This window comes from Myotis davidii, unplaced genomic scaffold, assembly GCF_000327345.1.
Source record: "Myotis davidii unplaced genomic scaffold, ASM32734v1 scaffold648, whole genome shotgun sequence".
NCBI classification, from domain to species: Eukaryota; Metazoa; Chordata; class Mammalia; order Chiroptera; family Vespertilionidae; genus Myotis; species Myotis davidii.
In genome coordinates, this window is record NW_006299603.1 from 1,705,221 (window position 1) to 1,718,743 (window position 13,523).

Sequence of the window (13,523 nt, forward strand, 5' to 3'; positions counted from 1 at the left end):
AGCCTTTGAGGGACCTTCTACGCCTGTTGTCTTAAGTTGTGAACATCTAAAGTGACTCAAAACCCAAGTGCTCATCTCGTGCACAAACCACAAGCACATGGGTGCCCCAGGGACATGATGTGATACAAGGGCAGACCAATCGGTGGGGTCTCCGGGCCACACCTTGTGAGCAACTACACCACGGCGCTGAATAATTTTGTACTACATCGTTCTGAAAACAGATTCAGGAATTTGCAGAATATTTTCAGTAAGTGATCTAACAGAAATGTTTTCTCTTTCAATTTAAAAACATTTGCTAGTATTGATTGAAATGACGACACTTCAACATCCACCTGTGTTTACGTTAAATCTGTAATCAGCGATGGTGATGTAGAAATATACAGTCAATTGTCACTTCAAAACACACAAAAATTGGACATGCTATACACTTCTCTTTTAAAATGTATCTGTATTATTTTCACCAATCAAAACACACATAATATATTTTGTTACAAAACATTAGGCAATATTACTTTTGAGATATGCGATCTGAGGTCACACCTGTATTCACCGCCAGCATGAAACATCAGAGGCGTTAATTAGCGATCAAGCAGAAGACCTCGTAATCACCACCACGACTGACACAGCGTCAAATCCGGATGAAACCAGCATCCCATTCAACCTTTCGACGAGGGGCTCTGGCTGCCGGCAAGGCCCTGCTGAAGGTTTCCTTTCAGCACCGTGGCTCTGAGTTTGCATCCCAGAGTTAAGAACAGAGCCACACTAGCATCTCCAGACCACAGCTGTCAGCACTGAGCAGCATGTGCTTCTAGAATGCTCTCCTACTTGGACAGATTCTGCTCTCTGGAACCTGCACTTGAAATCAAGACCTGACAAAGGGGAGGCAGTCATTTTGGTTTTGAGTGAAAACAAACAAAAGGAACCTAGATCAAATTCCAGGCTAATAACAAATTACCTGGTTTATAAAAATATGTGTCCAAAATAGTTACTTCCAGGGTTGTGTACAATATAAATTACAAAAATAAAATAGAGAAGATGAAAAATTGAGCACATTTTCAGTTCTCATCAGCATTCATCCGCAGCGACCAGTGTGAAACCCCGCGCACTGCACCAGGACCTGGCACACCTCCCTCGGGGGGAGGGGGGGGCCCTGCAGGGGGGAGGTATCCCTGTGGAGCTCTGCTGTCTACAGCCTGTGGCCTGTCCTACATGCACTCCCCGCCACCTGGTGGAAGGTGGGCTTGGCACAACGTGGGCTCCATCGTGAACACAAACGAAGGAGCGAGCAAGAGGCCCATCTGTGGGGTGCCCGGCTAAGCGGGACTGCCCTGCACCCTCAGCACCTGGTGCTGCATTTACATATGGCCAGGGCAGAGAATAAATTTTTAAAACTTTTCTCTTTCTTTGTTTTTATTTTAAAAGATAGACTCAGTAAAGCTTTTAAAAGAATGTAGATTAGAGGAAAGGCCATTTTAAGACACTTTTACATGTATAGTGATAACGGTCTTCACTAGACCATCAGCCTCCAAACACAAAAATCAGCCCAAGCCCACAGCAGGTGTCTGTGCCTCATTCCAAGTTAGTATTTCCATCCTGTACTCGAGTGTGTCTAAAGCTCACAATATAAAACTGATTTCAGTATTAAATTTGCTCATCAAAGGTTCTACTTTCCAATAATAATACCAACCAATAAGATACAACTGGTGCAGAGAAAATAAAATATCGTAGCTAATATTTATAATAAACTGGCTTACCAAAGTTCCTCCTCAGAACAATTCTAGAGAATGTTGACCCAACAGCTTCCAAAACAATTAAACGTGAGACAGGAATCCGTACAGAATAAGCTCTCGGAAAAGCATTATGCGCACAGGTAGCCAAAATGTGACCATCGGTAGCTCCATTTCTGCAGTGACACTGCAATACCCAGCATCTCAGTGAATTCTGAATGATTTCCACATGCAAAAGTCTGAAAGCATCCATTTCAGGTGAGCAGTTTGAATCAGGAAAGATGCAATAGTGAACCACGACTCTTTCAGGGTCTCTTCCACACCCTCTGAAGAGCTTTCCCAGAACACACACCACGTCCCTGAGGAGAAGGTGCCAACACCACGTGGGAGGCCACCGGCAGGCTCGGCGTCAGCCTGCCCCTCACACAGACCACGGGGACGCCTGTGCTTCTCTCAGGAAAGCAGGCCCTGAGCCTGCTGTGGGGAAGGGGAACCCGCCTGCGCAGTCACGTTCACCTTGAACGAAGACGGAAGGAGGGACCCATTCGCTGTGGGCAGAGCGAGCCTCAGGAAGTGCCTGTGATGGCCGTTGGTGGTCATTTTGCAAAACCCTACTCTAAAGGCAATAATGGATTCAAGGAGCTATGTGCCATCATATTACTGAGACGGGTTGTTAGGGGGCTAATAAGGATGGTGAATTTCTAGGTAGCATTTTAAACTAATAGTAAGTTCATAAGACCAAGAAAAAAAGAGTTAGGGTCACCAAGATTTTAAAAGTATGTATGTCTCAGCAGCACAAAACACAACTTGGAACTTTGCCATGCAGTGAGGCTGAATGTGCAGCCACCAGACTAACGTGCATGTAAGTGTCTTGGTTTTAGCAGAGATAATTCTCAGCCCCAAACATGACAAATTTTTAAAAAGTTCTATTTTTTTATTTATTAAATAGATGTAATTATATTCCTTCTGAAATACAAAAGATAGAATAAATCATACCATAAAAGAAGGTGAGATATGATAATATGATGGTGGCCAATTAATACACATAAACCTATTTTTTCTGGACAGACACCAAAGTACTTAAGATTAAGAGGTAATTCTAGAAACAGCACTACCTGGAAGACTATTTGGCATTTAAATATTGATTTCCAAAGTTCTAGATGGCAAGTTGGAGCAAGCACTGTGGTCACATGCATATAAGTCCCAACAGTCATTGAAGATGAGAAATTGTCACTACCATTACCGTACAAGTAAAGAAACAAATTGCTCATCATCGACAACCTTCAAGCGGTCCCGTGGAGGCATCGAGGCTGCTGTCTGTGTCTGAGGCCAACGTCTGCTCGGTGGACATGGATGAAATGTCATTGATAGATGATGACTGAGAAGGAGTGGCGTTGCTACTTACTGCTGCATCTGTGCTAAGAAAACCAAGCATAGTAAAACCTGAGGCAGGACACTGCTGCACCCCCGGCAGGGAGCCTCAGGGCGCTCCTCGCTGTCCTCTGTGGCTCCCGTCCTAACTGTCAGCATAAATGAGAAGTTAGTTGACTGTACATTTTGAGCTTTTCCTAGAGTCCTCTGTAGGCCCAGAATCCCAAATATTCCTGTCTTTCCCTGAAACATCCTCCTTTTCTTCCTAGTGGCTGAGCATCATATATGTATTCATGTACAATCATGTTAACTACTTAAAAATGCCTGCTGGGTTAAAAAGGATATTAAAGAAAATTGCTGAATGTATCCTAAAATTATCAGTACCTGAACAGGCTTAAGCCCAAATAGGATTCAAATGCCACCAGACATTTCAGTTATAATCGCAAACACTTGATCCAAGGACAAAAGCATCAGCTTTGAAGAATTCTTTTGCAATAAAAATACCTACTAAAATAAGGGCTGTATACAGACAAACCAGCAAGAAAGGGGGGAAAATGTGGTGTCCTCCTGTTAATTTTATTTTTGTTTTAGAAATCTCCAAAATTGACATATTAAGGCAAATGAAATTATCCTACTTGCTACTATCCATATTTTGGTCTGGTCTGAGCAAAAGTAAAACATTCAGGCTCTCAGAGGTTGGTGTCTGCAGTCTTAAATGTGGGCTTAATTAACAAAAAGCACTTAATCTCATGCTGAAGTTACACAACCTCTGGATGACTGACCCATTTGTCTTGCTGAATATAAAATTCCATAAGAAGAAGCATTGCACATAGGCCATAGAAGTTGGGTGAGAAAATCTCTATAATGAAGAATTTCTGTGAGAAAAACAGGTGGCCTCCCACAGGCTTAGGAACAGACATGCTCTGTCTCTAGCGATCACAGTTGCCTCGCTGTTAGGCTTCTCCCATTAGGTAGGTCGAGGAGAAAATGGTGTAACTGTATGAATAAATTTCTCAAAAGAAAACCAAACTCATCTTAATTAGATTCACATTCGTTTTCTTTTTAACTGGGTTGGGCCAGGACAAAGCGGGTCATGCACATCGAAAAGGCTTTACATTCAGTTTCCTCATCTGGAAATGGAGCTGACAGCAGCTGCAAGGCTGGGACAGGAATGTTTACAATGAGGCTGGCTCACTGCTTGGCACCTCAGTGTAACGCTAGCGGCCACCCCCAGGACAAACCCAGTGGGAGGCTAAGCACACGCGGATTTTCCAATCCAGTGCTGGTCACGCTGGCACTTCACACACCACTGCCAGCTGTGAAAGCTGACCAGGGAAAGAATGCGATCACTATTAAAGCGATGACTAACCTGAAGGCTGATCTTTGACAACACCGTTCTTACTTCTTTCTTCCCAGTCCATGACTTCTTTGTAAATTAGCTCTGCAAACAGAAGTGCAAGTGAAAAGGCTTCCTCGGTCTCTTGGCACCGCTAACCCTTCTCCCAAGTCAACGGGAACTACTCCAAGGGCACTGGGATGTGTTGTTTTTAATTGTGATACACAGTTAACTCAGAAACACAGTCGACCCAGACCAAACTATCCATGTTTTGATAGATCACATCTTTTCAACCCAATTATTAAGGCCACCAAAAATGTAGGTGGTTCTGGGTCCATGAGGGGATTTTAAAAAAGGGGGCAGGTAGACAGAGAGAGAGAGAGAGAAACAGAGAGAAAGAGAAAGTTAGCCAAGTGGCTCTCACAGACATTTTAAACTACTGGATGCTCTCACACGTGTTTGTATGTTTCTCTGTCATTACTGTGGTTCTCCAAACACGAACAGCATCCACATGTGAGCTAGAAGCACCTCCAGACTGCCCAGAAATTAATCCAAATACCTAACTTTTTTCTTGGCTTCAACTCGGTTTTCCTTGGTAAGAAAAACAATTAACTATTAAACAATTTATTAGGGGGTTCTAAAATTTTAGGATTCTTGAAATAAAATAAGCCTGCCTTTTGCCACAAAGTGTGGCTGTGTATAAGGCCCTGCTGTGTGTGCGCAGATCACTGGCACTCCGGACACCCTGGGAAGGGGTCCAGGTCACCTATTTTGACTTGTGCTGACCATGGTTCTCAATTACTAGTGACTCTAACTTTTAATGAAAAATCATCAGTTCAGTCTCTTTATTGCTGGTTTAGTTTGTTGTGAGTTGTTTGGTTAATCTCATAGTGGAATAAAAATTTTTTGCATATTTGTGATCTGCTATTTTGCCCAAATTCTATTTTAAAACACATATACAACCACATGATTTATGACTACAGCATACATTAAAATGACCTTGCTGAAGTCCCCAAGGTCTGCTTTACGGGTTTGTAAATTGGGGCTACCCAACATTTTGCAACATGTCATCAAGGTGTGATATAATTAGTACACTTAGTTGACAAACCAGGATTTGATAATGTAAGGTCATGTGAAAAAGCCCTTATTTTTCTCTTTTAAAGCCAATAATATACAATTCATACATGTCCCTTTTGAACTCTGTCACCTTCGAGTTCTTTTTCTCCTGGGAAGGGGGAGAGGGAGGGTAATGGCCTGCAGGGTTTCTTGTTCCTGCCCCCCAAAGGCTATTATTGACAAGTGAGAAACTGCCCCTCCAAGGACTTCAAGAAACGTCGTAAGTATGGATCAAAATCAGCCCCCCGTTACCTTTCCATTCTTCAATCGCATGTTCTCTTTCTTCCAACTGGGCATCGTAAATTTGAGGTGGTGGCTAAAAATTAAGTTACACGTAAAGTCAATTAATTTACAAAATAATGAGGCATTAAGAAAAGGGTAGAATCACTTGGAGGACTTCTAATATATTTATGATATGGATGTAATTTCTTTCAAACATGGCTTATGAAAGATTTCTTGAAAAGTGTGATATTCTATCAGTTTTAGAATCAAAATAATTAAGATTAACCAATAAAATAGAGCTCTTACTGTCATCTTTATAATCACATGACCTCAAAACACTTTAAAGCTATCTGCTCAAATCTATATATATAAAAGCCTAATATGCAAGTGTCCCCTTGGGAGTTCGATCACTTGCTATGACACGTGCTGACCACCAGGGGGCAGCACAGAACGAAGGAAGGCCCCAGCCAGCGGCCAGCAGCCGGGGAAGGAAGGCCCTGGCCACAGCTGGAAGGCCCTGATTGGCCCTGATCACTGGCAAGGCCTAGGGACCCTACCTGTGCACAAATTTTGTGCACTGGGTCTCCAGTGTAATTACAAAATGAATCATCACAGGCTGCTTCCTAGAGACCCTCCCTGGACAAGACACTGTGCCAGGATACAGAAGGGGGAGAATGCAGTTCAGATCGACAGTTCTTCTCATCAGAACTCCCAAACCCATCCACCTCCACCCATCAGTGCACTGATCCAAAAACTTGCTTAAAAATCACACGCTTATATATCAGATTCTTTTCATATAAAACAATATTTAAAATGGAGGTTTTAAAAAGAATAATAAAATAAAAATAAAATGGTGGTTAAATCCAGAGGCCAAGACGTAAAAATGAGTTCCACTGCTGGCACACAATCAGCATCCACCATGCGCTTCCTTCACTCACAGCTGAGGATCGCCCCCAGTGTGCTGTGGAAACATGGACATGAGCACCAGCTCAGAGTGGAGCGCCCCTAGCAGGTGCCCCTGGGAAGGACCAACAAACGTGATTTTCAGCAAGTTTCTTAGCCTGACTGGGTGCCTAAACAAGATGATGTAACCAAAGCCCAACGCACAATGCCAGGTACACATGGAGCTTAAAAGTGGCGATATGGTGACCACCCTCCAGCATCCGCATCCAAGATGAGTCTATGGCCGCAGCATAAGCACATTCACTTCCTAAGGACTGAGCTAGAGCCCAGGAACAAGTGCTCCAAAAGGGGCCGTGACCCATCACATGGCCTCTCTGTGATCCTCTTAATGTAGGACTTGCTCCCCTCATGTAGACATTCTAGACCAGACAGACGACCCTAGGAAATGTAAGTCCCTGAACATATGTCTTTTCACAAGAGCTGCTTACCGCTTCTGCTTCAGCAGGGTCATACCACACAGTAATGTAAGGGTGGTGCAAAGCCTCGTCCACAGAGATTCGCTTGTCAGGGTCTATCACTAACATTTTTGATAACAGATCTCTGGCTTGACTTGCTAGAGTAAAAACAAATATTAGATTAGTAACTAATGCTGTTTATTTGAAAACTGCACTATGAAGAACTAACTGTGACAGCACAAATAGAACAAAAATGGGTCTGGCTGGTGTGGCTCAGTTGGTTGAGTGTTGTCCATGTACCTGGGGGAGGGCAGGGTGCGGGAGGCAGCCGATTGATGCTCATCAATGTTCCTACCTCTCTGTTCTTCTCCCTCTAAAATCAATAAAAAGATTTTTTGAAATATATGAACTTTGAAAATTGTTTGATAGGTTCAAGATCAAGAGCTTTTTTCTTTAAGACTATCAGCCTCTTTCACTAGAAATCGGGCTTTTGGACGTGGTTTCAGCCTCCAGGTCTGGAAGAGGAAGACAGAGTCCCAGGGAGCACCTCTCCAGGGAGGGTGCAGAGCTGAGCGGGGGCCCTGCCATCTGTGCAGACACGAAGCACGAGTGAGCATTTATTTCTGATGTCGTTCCAAAGTGCAACTAGAACAGACCTTATAAGCCACACAATAATCTCACACTGGCACAGGATGGGCACTTCCCTGGTGCCTCTGCTTTGCCTACCTGGATACAATGTTGTCAACATACACTTTAAAAAAAATCTAGAGATTAGTAGTAGCTAAAAAAAAGCAACACCGCAGTAACTTAGTTAAATGCAAGGCTCACTGAGGTTTTGACAATTAAAGTTGACATATACAGGCAAAGGAGAGATGGGACTTTTCTGATTGAGGGGCAATTTACCTTGATGTGGAGAGAAACAAATCTCTTTTCCCTTAAATCACATTTTAGTGATGGACACAGGAAAAGGGAGGAGGAGCTTCTTTTGAACTGAACTATCATTTGGTTTCTGACTTTTCAACGGGGCTAGATCCTTATACAAGCATCCTGTGAACCTGGAGACGTTTAAAACGTCAGCTGCTGGAACTAACGCAGGAGTCTTTCTGACTGGTGGGAATAGTTTTGTTTGGCCAATTTAGTTAAGTCATTTTATTGAGGACAAAACTTCTAGGTCTTGAAGCTTTCTCTCCACAATGCCTTCATTTTAGCCTGGAAATGGCTTTACTTTAAGGTTTCAACTATTTTGTTTCCCAATGTTCACAGGTTTTAGAACACAAACATGAAAAATGAACGCTTCACCCAGATTATGGAAACAAGAGGCTAGCTTACTTTTAATTTTGTCTCGTTCCGATTCTGATGGGAATATCCAGTCTGGAAAGAGTTCTTCAAATTTGATTCCAGGATACTTTGGTCTGTTTTCTACATAATTCCTCACAGTTGGCTGAAGTTTCTTCATGAAATCTGCAGACGGTGTTCCTAGCTGCTCAATAACTTTATTCCACTGATCAATATCTAAGGAATCTCTTGAGGAAAATACAACTGAAATGCCTTATACTCCTATTACATGAAGTGGCATCATTCAAAGAAAAACAAATTATATTTATACCTGTCAACAAGTAATTAACTAGGCTACTCTACATGGCCAGCAGAAGCCTTTTGAAATAATATCCAAATAAGGTTTGAATTCCCAAGTTTAGATCATTAAAAAACAAACAAAAAAACTCTTATACTCTTTATAAAGTATGATCACAGTTTATTAAATCAATACAATGAGTTCTATATGCCTTCCCATTCTAGATCAAAATAAAGGTATCTTATAACTGAAGAATACCTATGACAGAAATGCTTATCTATGAAATTAGACAGTAATTACAAGGCAAACTGAAACCAGTTTTCACACTAATGCTATGTTAGATCTAAAGCTCCCTAAACTGGAAGACCTATGGGGCTTCTCAGTTCACAGCTGGGGAGCCAGAGCCCTGTGAGGCAGGGCCCACATCTGGCATTTGCCAACATTTTCACTTGAAAAAAAAAAGTTGTCAATACTTGTTTCTCTAATTCCCAGCCTCTTGCTCTCTCTTAAACATCCTCTTGTCAGGCTTTCCCCATCACTCCATGAAATCTAGCCCACCCAGGCTGCCAGTGACCATCCCTCACCCTACTGGTCATTCTCAACCCTGACCTTTTTAACAGCGTCACCCAGCTTCCCCCTCAGCAACTTCCCCCCTGGCTTCTAGGGCCTCTCCCTCCAGGAGGGGCCTCTGTCACCTTCACAGGCTTCTCTTTTCTCCGCCACCCGAGGGGCTTGGTCCTCCTCCTTTGTCCTCTCTCAGCACTCACTACCAGTATCCTGCCTTTACACAGCATGGCAGTCTGACCATCCATCTTTGTTTCTCCATCCCAAACCCCTTCCCAAGCTCAGCTCTTGCTATCTCCAGTGTCTGACATACGTCTCAGAACCCTAACAAGGCTCACTGAAGGGCTGGCCTTCAAACAAATACAGCGTTTCAGCCGCCTCCCCCTACCATCCTGGTGGTTTCCTTGCGATAGCCCTTGACCTTGCAGCTCAGCAGCTGGGCCATCCTTTTCCACTTTAGGTCAGCTGAGAGCCTAGGAAAGGGTAGGTGCTCAATAAATAGCTACCGGGGTTATGTCTATAGATAACAGAGGGATAGGCGGCAGGAGGACAGTCCCAAAAGCCTGGCTGACACCCGGGGTGTGTGAAGGCACCACCGAGCTCTCATTATACCACAGAGGAACCAAGGCTCAGAAGGGCTCTGACTGCTCAAGGATGCAGACACCATGTGGGAGTCAGAACTGGGCCCACGGTGGCCTGGCTAAAGCATCCTCTCTATGGACCATCCTGGGACAGGAGCTCCTTTTCTACCCCAGGCCACAAACCTAAAGCGGATCTATAAGAACTGCAGACTGCTTTCCAGAATCTAATGTTTGAAAAACTGGCAAAACTATCTTTGAAAAATGATGTTAATCTCAGTGTGTGTTCTGAAAATGACATTAGGTAATCTTATATATACAATTATTAATTACAGACACTGTAAGATGTTAATATGTAAAGTAGGAATTTTAAATTACTTAATAATGCACCAAAAAGTACCCACATTTTTCATTTTTGTATTTTCTGAAGAAAACATTTCTTAATACAAAAAGGAAAGGCATAAAATGAAGAAGAATTGAGACAAACTGAATGTTAGATACTTTTAAATGATTTAACTTTAGAATATGTCAGTTTTTCCCTTTTTAATTGACTTTATTTGTAAAATAAAGGCCCCCTTCCTTACAGTTTGAAACAAGTGAATCTAAGGTAGATTATGGAAAACTACTGGAAAATTTACTAGAACAAAATAAAATGCTGCATTTAACCTCACATAACATCTGTGATGTGGTAAATAAAATGACAGGAATAAAACCTTTTCATTCCAAGTTTGTGTTGTGAATAATTTATAATACAAAAAAACTGCCCTCATAAAATTATAAAAAACTAAAATTAACAAAATACAAACCCTGACTACACAGCTTGATTTCCTTTAAAAAACACAACACATCAATTTGCCAATGAACAGAGACACTTAAAGCTTTCACAACAAAAATCAAAATCAAAGACTAATGAAAATATTAAGTGGTTAGAACACAAATGAAAAAGGGCATATGTGAAGAACCATGTTGGCGTAAAAAACATTAGAGATGGAAGAATATGAGGAATATGAGGAAAGAAAGCTATATTATCTATTTACTTTGTGCTATGTCATTAATATGATTTCCTGACCACAAGATAAGTTAATCTTTGGCCTTTTATATTTATTTTAGACTTCCCAGTGTCTCACAAAATACCTTTATGCAGGTTTTTAAAAAATTTCTACAAAATGTCAGAGAAACAAGAAAATTTACCATATGTTGTTCCTCACCAACTTTCACTTTAATCTTTTTCACTTAGGTGTTATGTAGTATGCTTCTGTTCTTTGGGGGAAAGTATTTTAATGCATACTAATAGCTAACAAAATAGCATATTAATTAAATTATGCAGGAATACTTACTGGTCTACTAAATTTAGACAGTAACTTGCCTAGTTAAATTACTTGAGTGAACTAAATAAATAACATTTTCATTTATATCAGAATATATTCATCAAATAATAAATTTCTAATAAGCTATTTTTTATAAAATTAAGAGCTAATATAATTAGTTTAACTTAACAAGCCTCAATAAAATCATTAGAGGTAGTCAAGTAAAAAAGAAAAGGTAAAACTGAACCAGTGGTTTGTGACACTAATTTAACAAACATGATAAAGCCCCTTACACCCGGTCTGGAACTATGGCGTTTTCCTTTTGAGCTCCGGCTGCTTGTAGTGCTTAAGGAAGCATGGCCGGGAAGGTCCCGGGAAGGATACGGTCAGTGCCTTGGAATATCACACAACCTTTCACCAGCTCGCCCATGATGCAACCCACTGACCAGATATCAACTGAAAATAAAATGAAATGATAAAATTATAAAGTGCCATGAACAAAACAAAGGTGAGGAAAAGGAATTCTAACAGTGTACTAAACACACAAATATGGAAGAACGAATTGCTAAGGGTGAGTTGAGCTTCACACAATGTGAATGGTTGCAGCCTCCAGTGTAGCCATCAGTGCACAGCAACCTGGGGCTTAAGTGGCAAAGATTCCAATACTTTACAGCTTAAAAAAGAAACAAAACCCCAGAAACAGAAGTGCCTGTCCCCACACCAAGCTGTTTTAGTCCCCCCACCCCCACCCCTCACCCACCCTGTGGCCACTACAGGTCTCCCTGTGAAGGATACAGTCTCTTCCTGCGAACAGGACTTTATGGAGAACCATTTCTGCCATGATGCACCCGACAGACCAGATGTCCACTACCAAACACCAGGTGATTAAAACCAGCAGGAGACCCACACATCCTCCTCCAACTTCTCCCATAGAGACCAACGCAGCTGGTAACATGCGAACCCCAGGCCTCCTGAGGGTCCTTTTCTAAACTGTCCCGTCAGCAGGGCCCACAGAGGCAGGCTGGCTCTTCTGAGCTCCAGGGGAGGCCCTGCCAGGTGTCCTGACTTCCAGCGGCTCACCCTCTTCTGCGGGGCCAGCAGAACTCACGCCTCTGCCAGCCAGGCAGAGGGCTATCTAATGCCCTTGCTGGAGAGGCGGCGGGTGGGAGAAAGTAAGCGGGAATCTAGTTTTCTCTCCCTTCCGCAGGAAACAACAGAGCCCAGAGCAGTGTCCCAGTGGGAGCACAGGTTAGAGCAGCTAAGTAGATCTGAGGCAAAGCCCATTTCAGATGGCTGGGGCAAACTTTCAGACTTTTTAAAAACAAATTAATGTGATTTCATTTTTTTTGGCAAATTTGTCAAAAGCTAAGTTTGAAAAAGCTCTGTTATTCTGTTATTGCTAGAATAAGTTTTGATGTTAAAAAAACACCAATATCAACTTTTCTATGCAAAAAAGAACATATATTATTCCATTTGTAGCACGTTCAAAAATAAGTAAAACCAATCAATGGTGCTGGAAATGAGGTTGGTATCTTCCCTTGGGGACGAAGACCTGAAGGACCCTGGAGAGGCCTGGGGTGGTGCTGGTTATGTGGGTGCGCTCCCATTAAGTGCACACTTGAGATTTATACTCTTTTCTATAAGTATGTTATACTTTGATAAACATTCAAAAATATTAACTTCAAAAGTGAATAATTTTAACTAATGGAAATATAAAAGTAATGATTTTTTATTTGTGGACTAGGATAATCTGTGTGTAACACAGTCCCCACGTTAAAGTTTATATAACTCACAGGAAAGAGACACACTAGTGATGACAAATGGCACTATTTTTAAACATCTCAGGCTCTCCGGTGCCATCTGCACTCACCGTTCTCCTTATAGCCCATACCCAGGATGACTTCCGGCGCCCGGTAATACCGTGTCACCACGTAGGGAGTCATCATGAAGTTGGTGCACGCTGTCCGGGCTAGGCCAAAGTCCAGGATCTTAAGTGTGCCGTCTGACTTTACTACGATGTTGCTAGGTTTCAAATCCTAGGACAGAAATGGTTTGAATGAATAAAATGCACCGAAGCATGCTACTAGTAAATAAACCGCATGCTGGCAGGGAGCGGAGAGGTCAGTGACTGCTGAAGTACATGAGTGCTGGCGGGAGGAGGAAAGGTAGAATGGAACCCTGGCATTTTGGAACAATTCTGGAAAATCCTGTTCTCAAACTGAAACTAATATAAATAAGCCTAAAGAAGTCAGCTGGTTGCCCTCACCCCCACGTGGAAAGGCTCATGACCTTTACTTCAAACCTCCCGAGGGGGGAGCTGCCGGGCTGAGGGCCAAGGGGCTGGTGCCTGGTGTGAGGGATGGGGCTGCCT

At 42.4% G+C, this 13,523-nt stretch overlaps 1 protein-coding gene across 6 annotated transcripts in view; it reads right to left on the reverse strand.

Moving 5' to 3' along the window:
- Positions 1–2,996: 2,996 nt before the first annotated feature.
- MAPK9 (mitogen-activated protein kinase 9) overlaps positions 2,997–13,523 on the reverse strand; it is a 36,300-nt gene continuing 25,773 nt past the window's right edge. For 3 of the 6 annotated variants that reach the window (XM_006775391.2, XM_015571555.1, XM_015571556.1), the window contains 7 exons: positions 13,023–13,188; positions 11,537–11,608; positions 8,460–8,642; positions 7,164–7,288; positions 5,803–5,866; positions 4,468–4,539; positions 2,998–3,140 (listed from right to left, as the gene is read on the reverse strand). In XM_006775391.2, coding sequence (XP_006775454.1) covers positions 2,998–3,140; positions 4,468–4,539; positions 5,803–5,866; positions 7,164–7,288; positions 8,460–8,642; positions 11,537–11,608; positions 13,023–13,188 — 825 coding nt within the window. Of the gene's footprint in view, positions 3,146–4,467; positions 4,540–5,802; positions 5,867–7,163; positions 7,289–8,459; positions 8,643–11,536; positions 11,609–11,947; positions 12,020–13,022; positions 13,189–13,523 lie in introns of all 6 variants that reach the window. The other 3 variants (XM_006775395.2, XM_006775392.2, XM_006775396.2) reach the window with 3 other exon arrangements.